The following is an 18,135-nucleotide window of genomic DNA, read 5'->3' on the forward strand; positions in this document are numbered from 1 at the left end:
ACAGATTATAGGTAACTCCTCAGGGCTGCCAGCTTTGTTTCTTTTGTGTTTTCCTGCTTTATCATCTCTAAGGAAATGCTGTAGTAAAATCAGACCCGATTTTTAGTTTTAATTGGCTTTAGTAATATGCTACCTTAAAGTTAATAAAAGAAACCTCTCCAACTCCAGGGGTTGTGAATGAGTTTGTGGGTAAAGGCTGAACGGGCTGAGAGCTAACTCTAATAGTCCTATTGATGAGGGCTAGCAGTGTCCGATCATCAGCGTTCTAGGACTGCTGTTCAGTGCTGGCGTATTGCAGCCTCCTGTTTGAGCAATGAACTTTTCAAAGAAAAACGGTGTCTGGCTGCCACTGTTGAAACGTCCTCCTTGAGTGGCCAGGCTTTCTAGATTGCTTTATTTCACAGATGAAGTCACAGCATGAAGCGCCATGTGGTTGCAAGCCCTGTGGCTGGTACCCTCCTTGCTTGTGAACAGTGAGTTCTCTTGATGTCATGTACGGGTTTTTCTCCTGCGTCGGCAGTGCCGGTATATAACAAATAGCCTTACTTAGCACAATTGGACACTGTAGGAAACTCAAGGAGAGAAAGAATAGGCTTAGTTCTCAGTTCCTGTACTTAATACCCTAGCCTTATGAATCGCTCCCCCTATTTCCTTGGTAACAAACAGTATTTTCAGCCCCACCTCACCCACGGGTGCTATTTGCCCTTTTCTCCTGCACAGCACAGCCATGCAGGTGTCCCTGAACAGGAGCATGTTCAGTGTCCCTCTGAGGGGAGGGAACAGGACTCAGAAGCTCTGTTTCCCATTTGGTCCTGGCAGGCCCTCCCCAGCTCTGCCCTGATGGCTTGCCTATTTGTGCCAGAGGCTGGGCTGTCGAGGACCTTGCCTAAAGGTGAACAAATAATATTTGGCCTTCTATTTTGAATTCCTCCGGTGCCTGGGACTAATGGTGGCACTTGGAGCGCCGTTGGAGGGCCAGGGCTCGGTCCTCCTACATGGTTCATCCTTAGGGCAGCCTGGGGGATGGGGTGGAGCTGTCTCACCTTCACCCGAGGAAACAGACGTTCACACCTGACGTTCAGGCTTAAATGATTCAAAAGTTGGTGTTCATATTTCTGTGCTGCAGAACCTCAGGAAGAATATTCTCTGTGTATGGGTGTGAGTGACGGCCCCTGGGCTGCTCTTGTTGTATCAGCAGTGCGCACAGAGCCGACACAGACGCCTGTCACGGCGAGTGGCACCGTGTCGAGGAGCACGTCAGCCTCCCAGAAGGCCTTTCTTTCTGTAGGCTCTCTCCTATAGACGAAGCACCTGAGGTCTGAAGGGGTAAGGGACTTGACCTCAGTCACAGTCTAGCTCATGTGGTGGTGCCAAGACTTCAGTCCGGATCAGTCTTATTCAGAACTGGTGCTCATAACCACCATGTACCGTGAAGCTAGACAACATGGAAATACGTTGAAGTATGTAAGGAATATGTATTGGAACGTATATATATGAGTAATCTACGTTACTTTTTAAATTAGAGATTGGTCAATGCCAACTGCTGCAGTGTGGATATTCTAGACTGAGTAAAACGGCTTCCTAAAATTCCTGCATCTGTAATGCCACATGGGGACATACGGCCGCAGGGGATATGGTGAGACTTCAATGAGCCTTCAATTTTAGGGCGAGGACCTATACAGTCTGGTCTTTGTGGTAAGACTACTCCATGAATTCATGACTCTCGATGTGGAATGTTAAAGCTTCACTGGTGATTCATTTGTTACAAACATTTTTTCTTTTTTAATTTTTTAAAAAGATTATATTTATTGAGAGAGAGACAGGGATCCCTGGGTGGCACAGCGGTTTGGTGCCTGCCTTTGGCCCAGGGCACGATCCTGGAGACCCAGGATCGAATCCCACGTCGGGCTCCCGGTGCATGGAGCCTGCTTCTCTCTCTGCCTGTGTCTCAGCCTCTCTCCTCTCTCTGTGTGACCATCATAAATAAATAAAAAAATTAAAAAAAAAAAAAAAAGAGAGAGAGACAGATAGCAAGAGAGAGCAGAGCAGGGAGGAGAGGGAGAAGCAGGCTCCCAGCTGAGCCCAGGACTCTGGGATCATTGACCTGAGCCAAAGGTAGTCGCTTAACCAACTGAGTCACCCAGGTGCCCCTCTTTTTTATTTTTATTTTTTTCCTTAAGATTTATTTATTCTAGAGCACACAAGCAGGGAAAGGGAGAGGGGGAGAGAGAACCCAAGGAGACTCCCCACTGAGCGCAGAGCCCAACCTGGGGCTCGACCCCAAGACCCCAAGACCATGATCTGAGCTGAAACCAAGAGTCAGATGCTTAACTGAGCCACGCCAGTGCCCCTCAAGCATTTACTTTTTCTAATTGAAGGACAGAATTGATTGGTTCTTTGATATAAAGTAATTTTATGGAAATTTCTTCAAGTGGTCTCCATATCTGAAAACATTAAACAAAAAATAGAACATAACTTTGCAATTTTGAATAGTGATTATGAATTTGGAGTCAGACTCCCTAGCTCTCCCTTGTACTGGTATCATGACCTCAGCAAGCTACATAGTCTCTCTACCTCCATTTCCTCATCTGTAAAGTGGGGAAATAATAGTACCTTGGGCAAGGTGTTACTATGAGTATTTGAGTCAATAAATCTAGAGTACTTAGAGCTTGGCACAGTGAGTACTAGGACAGCATCGTCCATAGCATTATGGTCTGTCTTGGTGTTACTATTACTTTCAAGGTAATGAGTCTTTTACATTGCAAATGGCCCTAAATGACATTGTACAACGTTTTTCAGAGATCACCAGCAAAGTAAGCATCTTATTGGAATGTCTAGCAGACGTGTGGCCTGCCCTGGCAAGCTTTTGGTTACAGACTTCTGGGCAGGGCAGTGGGGATGCATTCAATGAGAAGAGAAGGGAACAGAGCGACTCATGCTCACCAAGCACCTGGTGTACATCAGGTGCTTTCTTTACAGGTTATGTGAGCTTAACAAAATCCATCTGAGGTAAGTGAGCAGGATTAAGTTGTCCAGTGCCATGCAGCCTGTGAGAGGTCAGTCTCCCAGCTGCTGGAGCACCATCAAGAGGGGGAAGGTGCCTCTGGGAATCTCATCTTGTCCAATGTGGTCCTTGCACTGTGGCCCCAACATTGTTTGCTTTGAACCCTTTGATCTGACCTAACGGGTGCCCTTGAATGGTGGCCGCCCCAATGCCCATCATTCCATAAGGGCCTTCATAAGTGGTCTATGCTTTGATGGGAAGCAAGGGAAGGCAGAATGAAACCAGCAACCCCCAACCCACGATATAGATACTTCTATAGTATCTATAGCATATGTAGATGCTGGGCATGTGAAGCCCAAGGCACTCTTAAAAAGTGCAGATGCAACATAGATTTTAAAAGATTAGTCCGATGCAAAATGCAGCCCTCAAAAAAAAAAAAAAAAAAAAAAAACCCTGCATGAGCCAGGAGGTGCCACTCTAGCTAACTGACAAAGTCAATGCACAGAAGCAAATTTTGCAAAACTGGAAAATAGAGATGCTGACAAACCAGAGATTCTAGGCAGGTCTAAATTAGAAATTATGCTGAGGGGGAGAAAAAGTGAAGAGGCCCCTCATGGACTCCAGTGAGAACTCTTCAGTTCACGGGCCTCATAGACCAGCGATATGAAAGGGGCCCTGAGGATGAAGATGCATTCAGCAAGTAAGGGGATGGCTCCTCTGTGGTAAGGTTTAGGGCTGGCCAGCCAGTTGGGACAGGGGCCTGCTTTACCCTCAGCCCTAGACAATCCCCTCCCTCCCCTTAGTGTCTTTCACCTTCATCCCATCCTCCGGACCTTCTGCTGGGTCTGTGAACCTAGACTGATCACCTGGTGCTCTGCACTGCATGCATCCGGGCCCTTGGTAGGAAAGGACTCTGGCCACACTGCTTGCTGCGCACCGCTGCTGTTGCTACCGCTGGCATGGTGTCTGGAGGAGGTCAGAGCACAGGGTTTTGCAACTTTGGTTTCAAGGTGATCTTCCCACGGATCCCCCTTGGTGTGATGCTTTTCATTTCATTTGTCTGCCTTTGGCTTTAAGATCTTGGAATCCTAATTCTGTCGTGTATGTTTGTGCCGTACTTGTGGTCTAGCACTTGGATATAGGACAGGCTCACACAAATATGTAGAATCTGAGAATGCTGGAGGAGAGAGGAAGCTTAGACATCAGCCATTCCTATGGCCTGACTGGGCTTTGTTCTTGAGAAGCAGTGATCCTGCAGGTGGGAAGGACAGAGAGGCAAGAGGAGGACAGCAAATACCGTTTTTTCATTCCGAGACAGAGACGGGGCGGGGGGGACCTCAAAAGGGCTTTTTTGAGAATCCGAAAGGCTAAGAGAAGCTATAGTACTATAGTCAATGGACTTCATCTGTTGTCAACCTTGAGAAGTGGCAGGTCCTCTGTCCCTGCAGGATCATCAATGCCCAGCCAGGTAGGCACAATGGACAGAAGAGCCTCTGGGCCGGAGCCATACCTTTTGCACTGGAGGATCAGAGCTGCCTAGGAGATGGCACCAGTCCTCTCTCCCCCTGCCTCCCAGGCCTGGGGACAAGCACAGGTGAGAAAATGTATGGGCGAGCTCTTTGTACACCTTGGATTAAGTTCATCCGAAGGCAGAGGGTGGGGGCATGGTCTTGTCTGGGCTGCTGTGTCCTTTTCTTCCCCCACCTCCGCAGATAACACCAGCCCTTCCAACTCGCCCCCTGATCCCTGTACTAAGTCACGGTGCTTGTCGCGGTCAGCATGGCCCAGGCTTGATAGCCCCTTCCTTCCGGATACAACCTGGATAGCATTTGTTGTCTTCACAGTGAGGAATTATTTTGATTTGGACATTCAAAAGCTGTGTGTTTTCAGCGTGCATCCCTGCCTCTGCCCTCTCGTGCAGGTGGCTGCGTGCTTCTGAGCATTGTACTCCCGGTGCCCAAGAATGCCACCCCGCCCTGCAGTGATATGGGCTCAGCATCTTTTCCAAGCCCTAGAGGCTCACTCTCCACTAATTAGCAACTCCCCACCAGGTTGCAGCATTATGGAAAACACCCACATCTTACCACGCAAAAGCCACAGCCTCCGGGCATCATTTGACCATATGGCATTTAGGTGATACTTGCTTTTGGAAAAGTTCTGTAAATGTATTTGTATTTTTTTAAAGTCTTAAAGTAACATGACTACTTGGTGACTATGTAGCTTCAGCTTCCTCAGTGCACCAGGCTTCACTGTGCCTTCCCGAACATTGCTAACCCTCCTCTGCAGTCAGATCATCACGATGTTGGCTGAAGTCTGATCTTGTTTGTTTTTTAAAATTATTTATTCATGAGAGACACAGAGAGAGAGAGGCAGAGACACAGGCCGAGGGAGAAGCAGGCTCCATGCAGGGAGCCCGATGTGGGACTCGATTCCAGGACTCCAGGATCACACCCTGGACTGAAGGCAGGCGCTAAACCACTGAGCCACCTGGGCTGCCCTGATCTTGGTTTATTATTATTATTATTATTATTTTATATTTATTTTTCTGATCTTGGTTTTAATGGTCTTTGCTGTCAGTGGGCGTTAAAGCAGTGTTTGGAACTCACTACAACCTACCATTGGGGTCTTTGCTAATAAGTTTTGCTAATTAACATTCCAGGTACAGATATGCTTTTGTTAAGGAAAAAAAAAAGTATAAATCTCTAAGGGAGACACAAATGTGTTCTCTGCAATTAGCTCAATAGAAATGGGGATGGGGGGCAGCCCCTTCACCGTGCACAATGGGAGCATTGCTGATGCTGTCCCGCTTCCTTGGAGCAGAGGGCCTGCCTAGGACCAGGGCTGCCACTCCTGTGCCCCCATGTGGCACATTGTTGCAATGAACCCAGTGAAGTCTGGTGGTGGTGAACTTAACAGGGAGCACAAGCAGGGGGAGTGGCAGGCAGAGGGAGGGAGAAGCAGGCTCCCTCCTGAGCAGGGCTGGATCCCAGAACCCAACCCAGTTGGTTCAGCAGATGCTGAACCAGCTGAGCCCCCCAGGCGCCCCACTGCGGGAGTGAGGTCTTTCACTGGCTCCTTCATGTTCACTTGACCAAGCCCCTGGGTTTATTTCCTGATCCCAACCATAGCCCTGCATCTGATGGCTGTGGCAGGTGGGAACTGCCTTCCTACCACCTGGAGGTAAGAGTCCTCCTGGGGCACACAGGTAGTTACCTGCATGTGCTGAGCCGACGGGCCTGCTTTGAATCTCCTCTTAGTTACCAGTTAGGCGAGGTTAGGCAGGTAACTCCACCTCTGTCCGTTCGTCAGTGACGTGTGGTGGCCAGGAGGATCAAGTGGTGCTTATCCCCGTGTCTGGCACACAGTGTCCAGCAAATGGCGGGCATGGGTATTAGCTCTCCAGGTCAAACCAGCATCCCTCCCGCCTGCATCTCCTCCCCTCCCTGCCACTCGGGTCCTTTCCATGATCTGTGTTCTTGTTATTTTCAACTTTCTTTCCCTCATCACGGTTCACCTGTTTTAAAACATCCTCTTCTCAACCTTGGATCTTTTCTGGTACCATCCTCAGTCCCTTGTCCCCTTGACTCCTCAGTCCAGGGAACTACCCTCTCGCCAAGGCCACCAGTGTCCTCTCGCCTGCCTGCCTCAATGACTGGTCCTTAGCGGACGTTCTCTCCGTAGCACTGTGCCGTTCCCCACTCGGGGTAGGTCTCTGCCCTCTGGGGCTCCCTCCCCGGTGCCCTGCCAAGGGCTGAGTGCACCGTTCTTCGGGCTGGAACCAGGCCCATTGTTGGCCCAAGCCGCAAATCAGACCAGGACACGTTACCAGTGAAAGTGTTTAATAGTTAAATTATTTAAATAGACGTTTTAATTTCCATGGGAAATCATAATCGTATCTGTTTTTGCAAGAGCAGGAATAAAAAGAGTGCACACCCTTGGAGGGAATGAAGAGCTAGTACTGCACGGTGTCACCAGTCACTGCTGGGATAGGGGGGCTGGGCCCCCAAGAGACCGAGGAGACCGTCACCGACGGGGGGACCAGCAGAGGAACTCAGCACACACGTTACTCAGGTTAGAAGCAAAATCAAAACCCGGCACCACCGGTGGGTACCATGGGGGGGGGGGGGGCTTGAGAACACCACCATGGAGAGAGCCCCCCCCACACACACACCTGCACACCCGCAAAGAGATGCAAGGGGGGGCGATGCAGAACTCAAAGGATGGAGCAGCAAAAGCATGGACAGACTTGGGCTGGCAGTTTAGGTCTGCAAGCTTTGCTTCTCAGAGCCGTGCTCACACTGGGGCGAGAGATGGTGTGTGGAAGGGGCAGGCCGGTGCTCATGTCCCGTGAGGGGTGGTGCGGGCGGGCATCAAGGGAACGTCTCGCAGCTGCCGCCCCACCCCCTTCAAGCTCGGCTGGGAGGTGACATTTCTGCCCTGAGAAGCAACAAAAAGATCTGGGCACAGGACCCAAGGACTTTTGATCTAGATTTTTTTGACTAGATCTCTAGGATAATAGTTCATTCTCCACTTTCATGCCCATTTCCATTTTATACCCTTGTAGGGTATAAAAGTGATTTATATATATATATAAATTTAACTGCCCCCTCCCCCAAAAAACAAGAACCAGACAAAACAAAATCTCTGCTAGCTTTGTCTTTTGGACGTTGAAGCTGGGCTCTACCCTTTCCTCTGGTCTGCGGAGGGAGAGCCAGCTGAGAGAGGCAGCAGGCGAGGCTCCCCACTGCCGCTGCCCCAGCTGAGCGCCTGTGGCCATCCTGAGCTCTCAGCTGCCTCTGCAGGCAGCAAGTGGCTGACATCCCAGGGAGAAGAGACCGTGGTCTGCTGCAGGTTGGGGCCGTTTCCCTTAGTTCCAGCCGGCCGAGAGGGGAACGTACCCATTTGCATTTAACTTTAGGGAAGTGACGTGTTAGGGAGGGAGGTCATGTGTACGTGCATCTTCCCACTTACTCTGAATGCAGGGCACCCCAAAAGGACATACGCTCACTGCTCTGGTTGGACCTGGGAAAACCCAAAACTGCCGAATCCGAGGTGAGGGAACGGGCATCCTGCATGTGACCAGTTCCACAGCGTAAACACACACACACACACCTACACCAGTACATACGCTGACATACGTACAGTACAAATGCTGTGCACAGCTGTTTTCTAGTATAATTTACAAAATATAGAATTTGGTATATTTGTTAGATCTCCAAGGATTTCAATAATACAAAATAAAAAATACAAAAAGACAAATCGGGGTCCCTGCCCTCCCACCCCAGCGGCATCTTCGTTTGCTTGCGGGTCTCTTACACGCATACAACTAGCATAGTCTAAAGAAGGGCACAGAAAGTTGTTTTATTTAATAAATATTCTTTTTCTCAGAACCACCCCTCCTTGCCTCGAGTCCTCTCGCCTCCCCCTCGCACTTCGTTCCGTTCCCCTCGACGAGGCGTCGTCTACGTGTGCGGGTGCAGGAGGAGGACTGCGAGAAGGCCGCAGCCCCTCCACAGCCAGCACTCCCGCCAGAAGCCCCTCCGTGGGGCAGGGGCCGTGGCCTCTGGCGGAAGCTGAAATGCTCACACAGGAGCATTTCACGCCTGGCTACCACACGCCGCCAGAGCTCCAGCAGCTCCTTTCTACCCGTGCAGTAGCAGCACCCGTTAGAAAACTCGAGACTCAGATCACGCCTGGCGGAGTCTTCCACGGAGGAAACATCTTTGGTCAGCTTGGTGCTCGCAGGACGCTGGCACCCCAGGGCCTGGGGCCTGCCCACAAAGGCAGAAGCTGCTTCTGGAGTCAAAGTGGAAAATCTCACCGGCGCGGCCACACGGGCTAGAGCGCAGGCTTCCACCTGCCCACCGGCACACAAAGAAGCCATTTCCGTTTCTCAGGAGGCCAGGCGGCCTGGCATCACCAGTTGGCAGCTGCTAACTGAGCGGGGGCCCACCGTTGAGGAAGTAGGTCATCATCTCGCCTTTGCCCTTGACCTTGACCACACCCCTGCACTCCAGCTGGTACGTGTTGGCAGCCAACACCTGGTACATGTCCGTGGTGACCTGAGGAGGCAATGGAGAGGTTCAGATCCCTGAACTGCCTGTCGTCGTCCACAATGACAGGTGCACCCTGTAGCAATCTCACGCTGCTGCCATCGATCCTGAGCATGTGACCAGCGTGCTCACCCAAGTCTCACTCCACGGCAGCTAGATTAAATGGGATAAGCAGTGGCCCTCAAACGCAGAGGGAAGTCCTATTATCTCAGGCTCACAAAACCTGAGTCCCTTCCCTAGGGTTTCACAGCTAACCAATGGCAGAGCCCGCATCCAGGTCTGTGTCCTACTGCCCATCTGCTTCAGCTTTTGGAACAAAGAGGGGGACTGAGCAGTGGCCTCGGTAATCACCGCACTACTGCTGGGTGAAGGAGAAAGCAGCTATACAAGCGCGAATCTCACGAGGGGAGCTCCTTGAGCACATCCCACAGTACCGCTGAGGCTCCTGGCCCTTCCTGGCTGTCAGGCGGGGGGAGAAGGCCCGGGAATCTCTGGGTGGGCTACTGGAAGGTGACCCTGCTGCGGTACCATGCGTATTCCAGGAATGGGAAAGCCCTCTGCAAAGCTGAGGTGGAGGCCACTGTGTGGTTGCACAGAGTCCTTCACTTGGCTGTGGGTGGGGTCAGAAGCTCTGCAAATGCACGTGCCTCTCTCCCCATCTCCCGTCTTGTCCCTTCTCCCCTTGGCACAGGGATGCAGGTGGGAGAAAGCAGTTTGCTCAGGTCACTCCAACAGCACCTACATGCCAGCCAGGCGGGGCTGATCTGGCCAGAGCTATGCTTGGGCCGACTCTTTGTTCATAGGTCCCACGGGAGAGGGAATCTAAGGGACATTTGAGCAGCGTCAGTGTGAGCAAAGAAAGGGGCATGCAAGAGAGCACAGTTCAAAAGTGGGGACACTGAGGCCAGGGAAGCTAAGTGACCTGCCCACAGCCTTGTGGGGCACTGGGGGCTGGAGGGTACAGGAAGGGAGCCCAGTCCAGGGCCTCACTCTTGTCAGACTGGAGCAGAGGGAATCAAGGAAGGCCTGGGACTCAAGTGCCAGCTTGCAAAGGATAGAGAAGAGAAATCTCTGGGCCTCTGGCCAGGCCCCTTGGCTGTTGGTGGCACCATCCCAGGGACCAGTGGCCTTGCCTGGTTCCCCTGAAATAGGCCCTGAGTGCCGTGGGCTCCATGTGGCAGGACCTTGCCCCCCCCCCCATAATCTTTGTGTCCTGCTGCGTTAGCCGGGACCCCTCAATTCCTTCTGCGGCCAGTAGAGGGCTCTGCGCGGGCTGGAGCTCTGTCCAAGGTGCTGAGGGCTGGAAACACACTTGGGGTTCCAGGGACCAGCGGGCGGCCTGCCCCCAAGACCATGCGGCACAGCCTCAGGCCCGCCAGGTGGGCCCCAGCCCTCACCTGGATGCGGTCCGGCACGCCGGTGCTGTCCATGCGGCTGGCCACATTCACCGTATTGCCCCAGATGTCGTACTGAGGCTTGCGAGCCCCGATCACCCCGGCCACCACGGGGCCGATGTTGAGCCCTGCAGGGGACAGAAGTCGGCACGTTCTCTTCGGGGCTCAGACCAGCGCTCGCCCTCACTCTCATCCCTCCCGCGATGCCCAGCGGGTTCCTCTTGGCCTGAAGACAGCCAGGAGCCTCTAAGGGCCTGACGTCAGGCTTGGCCCCGCAGCTCCCGCCCCGCCAAGCCAGACCACAGAGGCCTGTTCACGCAGCACCGCTCCTGTACGCGTGCCACCCAGGTGGCCGCTGCCAGTCCATCAGCAGGACCACCCTCTTCGAGCACCCGGGGACTTGCCACATCATCCGGTTGCCTTTCCATAATCCTCCTTCTCAGGGGCATTTCAGTTTTCACTGCCAGTTCAGGCTCCGCGTACCAGAGCCCCCCCTTCTCTTCCTCCTCACCTCTGCTGCTGCTTTCAGGGGCACTACCATGGTGGCTCCTCCTAACCCACGGTCTCTTCCGTGTCCAAGTGGGCCTCCCCCGGGCGTCTGAGCTAGGGCGGGCCGGGATGTCGCCAGGGCCCAGCTCCAGAAGCAAGGCTGCTGCCCTCCACGTGGGCTCCCTGTCTCACTCCTGGCAATTTGCTCTAATCTCCCCGACGTCCTCCCAGTCTTACCCACACCAACCCCGATCACCCTGCCACCCAGCATCCACTGTGCTGGTTCCCCCACCTCAAGCGTCCTCCCTCCTCCCCAGGCAAGAACCTTCCCCAGCACACCTGGCTTAGCTGACGTGGTCTAGACAGTTCCTGCCACGTCTCCAAGCCCCTGGGCACTCCTCCCTCTCGCCCCAGAAACTCTCACCCGGGGCTGCATCAAGCCTCACCGTTGCATGAGAGGGAGGACTACAAACATAGACCCTTCCCTCCACAGCCCTCCTCCTCGGTCCTGCCAGGCCACATGCGGCTTTTTACCCCACCTGCTGACCCCAGGCTGGACTGGCCGGAAGCCAAGCTCACCGATCTTCATCTGGAAGTTGTTGAAGGAGTGCTCATTGATGTACTTCATTTGGTCCATGAGCTTCATGGCAAAGTCAGCCAGGGCTTTGATGTGGGTCTTGCCCACCTTGTCGTATGTAGAGTCATTGAGGCCTGAGGCGGCCATGTAGGTGCTGCCAATGGTCTTGATCTTCTCCAGCTGCCTGAACCGATCCTCGCTGATGATCTGGATGGAAGGAGGCCAAACCTGGGTCACCGCCAAGGCTGGGGCACTGAGGTCTGCAGGGAAGGGCAGCAGCATGGCCCCTCATACCCCCTCGGTTCACACAGGGGGCCCGTCTCCATGCCAACGTGTGAGCCTGACAAAGCAGACCTCCCAGGGACACGCCCTCATCTTTGTCCAGAGAGACACCCTTCTTCTACCTCCAGGCCCAGCCAGAAGCCTGCCCAGACCCACTTCAGCCAAGGTGAGTTACCTGCTGCCCCAGGAGCCGCAGGGGCTGTTTCCACACAGCCTGGCCCCAGCCCCATCCTCCTCCCCAGGACCTACAATCCCTCTGGGGTTGATCCCCTCATGCTCATCACTCGGTGAGCTCCCAGGGTCAAAATGCCCTCCTGGGCACAGCAGACCCGGTGCCGGGCACACACCAGGTACTTGCTGAGGGTGCTTGTTTGTGTTTCTGCCCTTGCTGTCAAGGACTTTGCATCATTGTCCTTCTTCCTCCCTTGGCCTTGGAGGTCCTCCTTCCTTGGACTCTTTCGAAAGCCAGGCCCCGACCCAGCGCATGCCCAGCCCCAGGTGGCAAGAGAGAAACAGCAGCGAATGGGGAGGACTGGCGGGATAGCCGGCCAGGGTCTCAGAAGCCCCCTCTGTCACCTACCGGCCGCGACCTTGGCCGAGCCACGTCTGTGGACCTGTTTCGTCCTTTGTAGGAGGCCAGGGGCCTGTCCTCGGGTGCCCTGGCGTCCCTCCTGCTCCAGGGACCCACGCGCCCCCCACTCCCCAGCCGCACCTCATCAAAGTCAGCGATGATCTCATTGAGCAGCCGCAGGCACTCGACACCCTCATTGTTGGCCTCAAGCTCCACGTAGAACTCGGAGAAGTTGGCGATGGAGGCGAACATGACAGCCACGCACTCGCACGACTGGTAGTAGAGCTCGTCGTTGCGTCGCTCGCGGGCCAGGAAGTGGGCAGCCACGTCCTTGGGCAGGATGTTGTGCAGCAGCCGCCGGTTGTAGGCCTGCAGCTCCTCCATCTCCTCCTTCTCCTCCGTGGCCTAGGACACGGCACCGGTCGGAGGGAGGGGTGTACAGGCCGCCGCCCCGGGCCCCCCCACTCCTCCCCACCTCCCACTCTCTGCGAGGAGCAGTGACAGCAGGAAAGCGACAGGCGTGTTCGCACCCACTGGGCCTGGCCGCCCCTCAGAACACGACACGCGGGAGGGTGCTGGACTCAGGGCCTGGAGGAGAGGCCGAGCGCAGCCTGTCTGCGCAGAGCTAGGCCGACACGGCGGCTCCGGGGCTGGTCCCAGACCGCACCGCCAGTGGCCCTCCGGCGACCAAGCGCTCCCCCGCTGTCCCTTTCCCTCTTCCTATCAGGGAGCGCCGTTTGAGGAGGGTCCCTCCTGCAGACTGACCCAAAGCCCTGCCGCTCCCCCTGGTTCCCCCAAGGGCGGGCATGCCCCAGGGCCAGGAGGTGCAGATGCCCCAAAGGGCCACCTGGGGCGGGATGGGGACGTCACCACTGATTTTTGTTCTCCCCCACTTTCTTGGGTCTGGGAAATCAGGGTTTGTGGTCACTCACCCTCCAGGTTAAAGGGACAGTGCAGAGCTCTGGAATCAAGTGGCCAAGAGTGGCTCAGGCTGAAGCGCGGAGGTGCAGGAGCCACCTGACCAGAGTTCATGGGACACAGGAGGTACAGAGGGCAGTCTGCTGGCTTCCTCCCCCTGAGGGCAAGCCAAGTGGCCCCTTTAACGGAGAGTGACCATGTTGGCAAACAGGCGGGTAAGGACCACTGTGGGGCCGCTGCAAAGGTCTCGCCAGCCCTCTTGGACCCGCCCTAACTCAACGTGGAGGCCTGTCTGTCCGGCTGCAACAGGACCTCCACCAGGGCCGGGGCTACTTCCCGGCTCTCCCGGTGGGTGGCAGCTGCTTTAGGGAAACTGCCAGTACCCCTGCCCGAGGCCACGGGACCTGGGTCTAGCAGGAACAAAAGTCAGGGACCCCAAGGCTCAGAGGCCCAGCCTAGCCTTGCACCCGAGCTGACGGCACCACAGTCCATCGCTCCTACGGTCACTGGAAACATGGCTTCGAGAATGGGGGTCGCGCCTATGGAAGTTCCTGGGCCCTGGGACGCCAGGTGGGCCCAGCAGGCATGTGCTATCTTCCAACCCACATGACCTCTGCTTCCGGGAGGCTCCCTCGGGCCACCCCCTCTTCATCACCTGGGGCCACCGCCCCGAGCTCTGAGATGGGTGTGCAGGAGGGAACAGGCTGAGTGGGAATCCCCCACTGGAGGGCTGCTCCCTGGACGAGCCCCGGCTGGTCCATCTGCCCCTGGAGATGCACGGGCTGCCCACGGTCCTGCTGCCTGCTGAGACCACAGCCCGGGACCCAGGAGCCCGCCAGCTCCTCTGATCAGCCCAGCAGGTGGCCGTGGAGGCTGGGGTTGGACAGTGGGAGCAGGGCTACTGCTGGGAACACAGGCGAAGACCTGCCCAGAACTCTGAGCACGCTGCCCTGAGACATGATGCTGGGCCGCTCCCCACGCAGCCAGCTGCTTCTAGGACTGGGCTCAGGCCGGGCAGGAGGGCCCAGGGGTCCAAAGCCCCCTGCTGATCCTAATGAGGTCACTGCCCTGGGGGACGGACAAGAGTCGGCTCTCGCGACAGCGGAGACCCAGCGGTCTGGCCAGGAGCAGGCCCGATCCTTCGTGCAGGTGCTTCAGGGAAGCTAAGGACCTCAGGCCCCCCGCCTCCCTGTCGGTAAGTCACGCACCCACTATGACCAGCGACCCACACTGGCTGCTGGGTTGACTGGGGTGGGGTGGGGGGCAGCGGATTATCACTCACCCATCCCAAGGGCCTGTGTTCAGGTTTTTGCTTACTGATACATATTTGATGTTGTTCCCCCTCCCAAAAGCCCTGGAGGACGGGACAGGGAGGGACAGGTAAGCATCACAAGCCCGCGGCTGGGGCTCAGGGGAGAGAGACCGACGCACCTGGCAGGTAGGGATGTGCTCACCCTTCCTACCTGTGTGCAGGGGCCTCTGTTGCCTGGGCACCGGGTGGGGGTGGTGAGGGAGCCCCCGGCTGTTCTGCTCAGCCCCGGCCGGCAGCCTCTCACTGACCCTGTGCATTCAGGGGCTGGACAGAGACCTGGCGTGGGGGGGACAGGTCCCCAAGACAGGCTGAGTGGCAGCCTCAGCCTTCCCTTGCTTCTGCCCGTTTCTCGAGGTCTCTGCAACACAACTTAGCTGCCCATCAGCAACCGTCTTGGGGGCCGGGGACTCCCTGGGGCTTCCGTGGGAGGTGGGGGGGTGTGCGGAGGGTGTGTGCACACGCGCATGGAGAAGTGGGGGGACGTCAGCCCCGGGTCCCGCGGAGCCTGGTCAGCCCTTAGGAGAGAGCTGGAGCCGCGGGGGAGCCTCCCCAAAGGAGAGGGCGTGAGAGAGCCAAGAGGAGGCAGGGAGGCAGCAATGGGAGCTCAGGAGGTGGGCCTCTCGCACGCCGCCCCCCCCCCCCCCGGCATTCCGGCGCACAGAGCTTCGTCGAGCCCCCGTGGGGGACCGCAGTGGGCAGCGGGGCTGCTGGATGCCCCCACCCGTAACCGAACTCGGGGCCTCCCGCGCCAGCCTGAAGACTTAATAATCTCAGCGTTAGCAGGCAGCTGAGGATGGAGGCGGCCCGCGTGGGTTGCGGGTGAGCTGGAGGCCGAGGCTGCCCCCGGGGAGACGGCCTGCTCGCCGTGCGTGCCCTCGGGCACCCTCTGGACCTTCTGAGCCCCCGGTAGGTAACAAGCACCCCACTGCCCCGGCCACCTCTCCCCAGGGCCGGGCGAGCCACCATCTGGGTTTCCATCCTCCCCTGGAAGATTCACGCCGAGTTGTGGCCCCATAAGCCCCGCTCAGAGGCCTGCTGGGCCAGCTCCTGCACTGCAGCCTCGTGACACGGTGACATGGGCAGTGCGCACCCCGCCCTCCTCCCCTCCTGCCCCCCGCCCCGGCTCTGGATGTGCCCACTAACGCCTGGCCAGTGTCTGTGACTTCACAGCGGGTCCCTGGGGCCCATCAAAGTCCCAGCACTGTCAGGGGGGGTTGGACTGGAATAAGCTCTGGGGTTTTGCCTCTTGGCTCCAGGGAGCAGGGAGCGGACCTGCTGGGACACGGGGCGCCGGCTGGTGGGGATGAGGCCTGAGCGGGACACCCCAGCAGTGCCCAGCCCGCCCAGGGGGTGAACGTGCTCACGTGCTCACGCCTCCCCAGCCCCGCCCCGGGCCGCCCACCTGCAGTTTCCAGAGGAAGTCCAGGCGGGCGGTGGACTCCACTTGCTGGGCATGCAGGTACAGGGCCAGCACGAAGACGGAGATGATGATGGGCGTCACCACCTTCAGCGCCACCTTGGTCGCGTGCTCAGGGCTGCAGGGGGCGGCAGATGCCCTGGCACTGCAGGCAGGTCCCAGCGCCCTGGGGCCTTTCTCTTCCTCCCGCTACGCCCCCTCTCCTCAGCCTCCTGCTCATTCTGCCCAAGGCAGTGCCTCTCCCGGGAAGCCTTCCCGGCCCGCAGCCCGTCGCAGCGCCCGCTCGCACCCGGTGCCCTCCTCTCCCCGTGTCACTGGGAACCTTCCCTCTGGTCTCATAGGGGGATCGGTGAGGCCCTTGTAAAAGGCCGTGTCCATCCCAGGTCTCTCCCAGTAGACATGACGGGGGCCCTGCGCCCAGCAGGGAGCTTACTCCAGGTGCTCTCTCCCCCTCCCTCTGCTCCTCCCCTCACCCCCCTACCAGTTCTCTCTAAGCAGCAATAAAAGGTCGCTGTCCCAAACCCTGCTCCCAGTCCCCAGGAAAGAGCCTGGACCTTGAGGGCTGCACAGCCTCGCTGCCCGGCAGCAGCCCAGCGCCGAGCTTACCCTGCGAAGCCCCCAGGCCTCGCCCGGCTCCTTCTCCCAGAGGGAGGGCGGCTGGGTGAGGGGGTCCCCGCCTTCCCTTCTCCTGTGCCCCAGCGCCCACCTGCTCCCGGGGAGAGCCTGAGGCCAGACGCTTTCAGATGACGCCCGTACAACGGCCCGCGGGCCCTGCAGGCCCAGCTGCTGAGCCTGCAGGGCATTGTGCAGCAGTGGGGACCACCCAGGGGGAGAAGGGCCTCCACCAGTTAGACCCCTTGGGACCCTTGGGGTGTTTTGCCCCCTGCCCCCCCCGCCCCCCAGGCTGCTGGCCGCCAAGGCCCAGAGTGCTGATTCGGACAACTCGGGGGCATGCACTCACCACTGCGAGGTCCCGTTGTTGTTGTTGAAGTCTCTGTGGACAGGAACGGGGAGGGCTGTTTGGGGCTGCCCTCTGCATGCGCCCCCACCCGCCCAGCTCTGCTGCCCCCACTCCTGGACCCCTGCAGCACCCCCAGCACCCCTTGGGATCCACCAATACCTTCAGGATGGGAGGCTTGCAGAAAGACCAGCCCCCCCCCGGCCACCAAGACTGCAAATCAGGGCAAGGGGGTCCCCCTTCCCTGAGACCGGGGGGCCCCCCAGCACCCCTGCCCCGGGGTAGAAGCCAGCCCGCCTCCTGCCCTAGCACCGTGCTGCCTCCGGAGGCAGCGAGACACCGTGCTGCCCAGTGCGGTGGCCGCAGCCACGTGTGGCTCCTGAGCCTTCGCACGTGACTGGTGCAAGTTAAAACGTCCCGTGGTGTCTAACAGATACCAGGTTTTGAAGTAATCAGTGTGGGGGAAAAATGTAATGTGTTTCATTAATGATTTTATATTGACTGCAAATTAATATTGTGAATGTGTTGGTTAAACAAAAATATTAAAAATGCATGTTTTGCCTTTCTAATATAGCCACTAGAAAATTTTTGAATTACACGCGTGCCTCGCATTATGTATCTCCTGAGCAGCGCCCCAGAGCCAGCCAGGGCCTCCCAAATGAGAAATGACCTGGGGGGGGTGGATAGGCTGGCAGTGGGGGGAAGGAGCCCCTCCCAGTCCTCCCTGTCCTCCCAGCACAGCAGCCTGCACAGCCCCTGGGGCCACGGCCTCCCCGCTGTCTGCCCACAGCCCCCCTGGGCCACCAGGAAGGGCGCCCTTGAATCCTAGATCCTTCCCTACGCCCTCCTTTGCTCAGGTGACACCCTCTTCACCAGAAAGTGGCGTTTCTGACCCTGGAGTGATCGCCTGTCTCATCCATGACTGTACCGCGCTCTCTGGCTCGGCGCTTGGAACACGCAGGCCCTCAGTGAATGCTTTTGGATGAATGGATCTCTTCCTATAACTTGGAGAAAGCACAGTTTGCTGCATTTTTCTCAAAGGACACAGACCTGTCACTCGCATTCTTTGCACTTCCTGATTGTGTGTGTGTGTGTGTGTGTGCGCGCACGCGCATAGCGGGGTGACGGGAAGAGAAGGGTACTGACACTCGGCTCCTTAC

General features: G+C 56.9%; 1 protein-coding gene and 1 long non-coding RNA gene across 2 annotated transcripts in view; one reads left to right on the plus strand and one right to left on the minus strand.

Annotated features, from left to right (window-relative positions):
- Positions 1-8,346: 8,346 nt before the first annotated feature.
- ADCY5 (adenylate cyclase 5) overlaps positions 8,347-18,135 on the minus strand; it is a gene marked incomplete at its 5' end in the record, with an annotated part of 42,857 nt that continues 33,068 nt past the window's right edge. Inside the window, 6 exon segments of the mRNA NM_001168460.1 lie at positions 8,347-9,066; positions 10,455-10,579; positions 11,520-11,724; positions 12,512-12,775; positions 16,003-16,135; positions 16,979-17,011. Coding sequence (NP_001161932.1) covers positions 8,938-9,066; positions 10,455-10,579; positions 11,520-11,724; positions 12,512-12,775; positions 16,003-16,135; positions 16,979-17,011 — 889 coding nt within the window.
- On the plus strand, positions 8,632-17,600 carry LOC119867337. The gene is made up of 3 exons (XR_005383396.1): positions 8,632-11,965; positions 12,196-14,483; positions 14,641-17,600. It is a non-coding gene; the product is annotated as an uncharacterized LOC119867337 (long non-coding RNA).

Source organism: Canis lupus, chromosome 33, assembly GCF_011100685.1.
Source record: "Canis lupus familiaris isolate Mischka breed German Shepherd chromosome 33, alternate assembly UU_Cfam_GSD_1.0, whole genome shotgun sequence".
Lineage (NCBI taxonomy): Eukaryota > Metazoa > Chordata > Mammalia > Carnivora > Canidae > Canis > Canis lupus.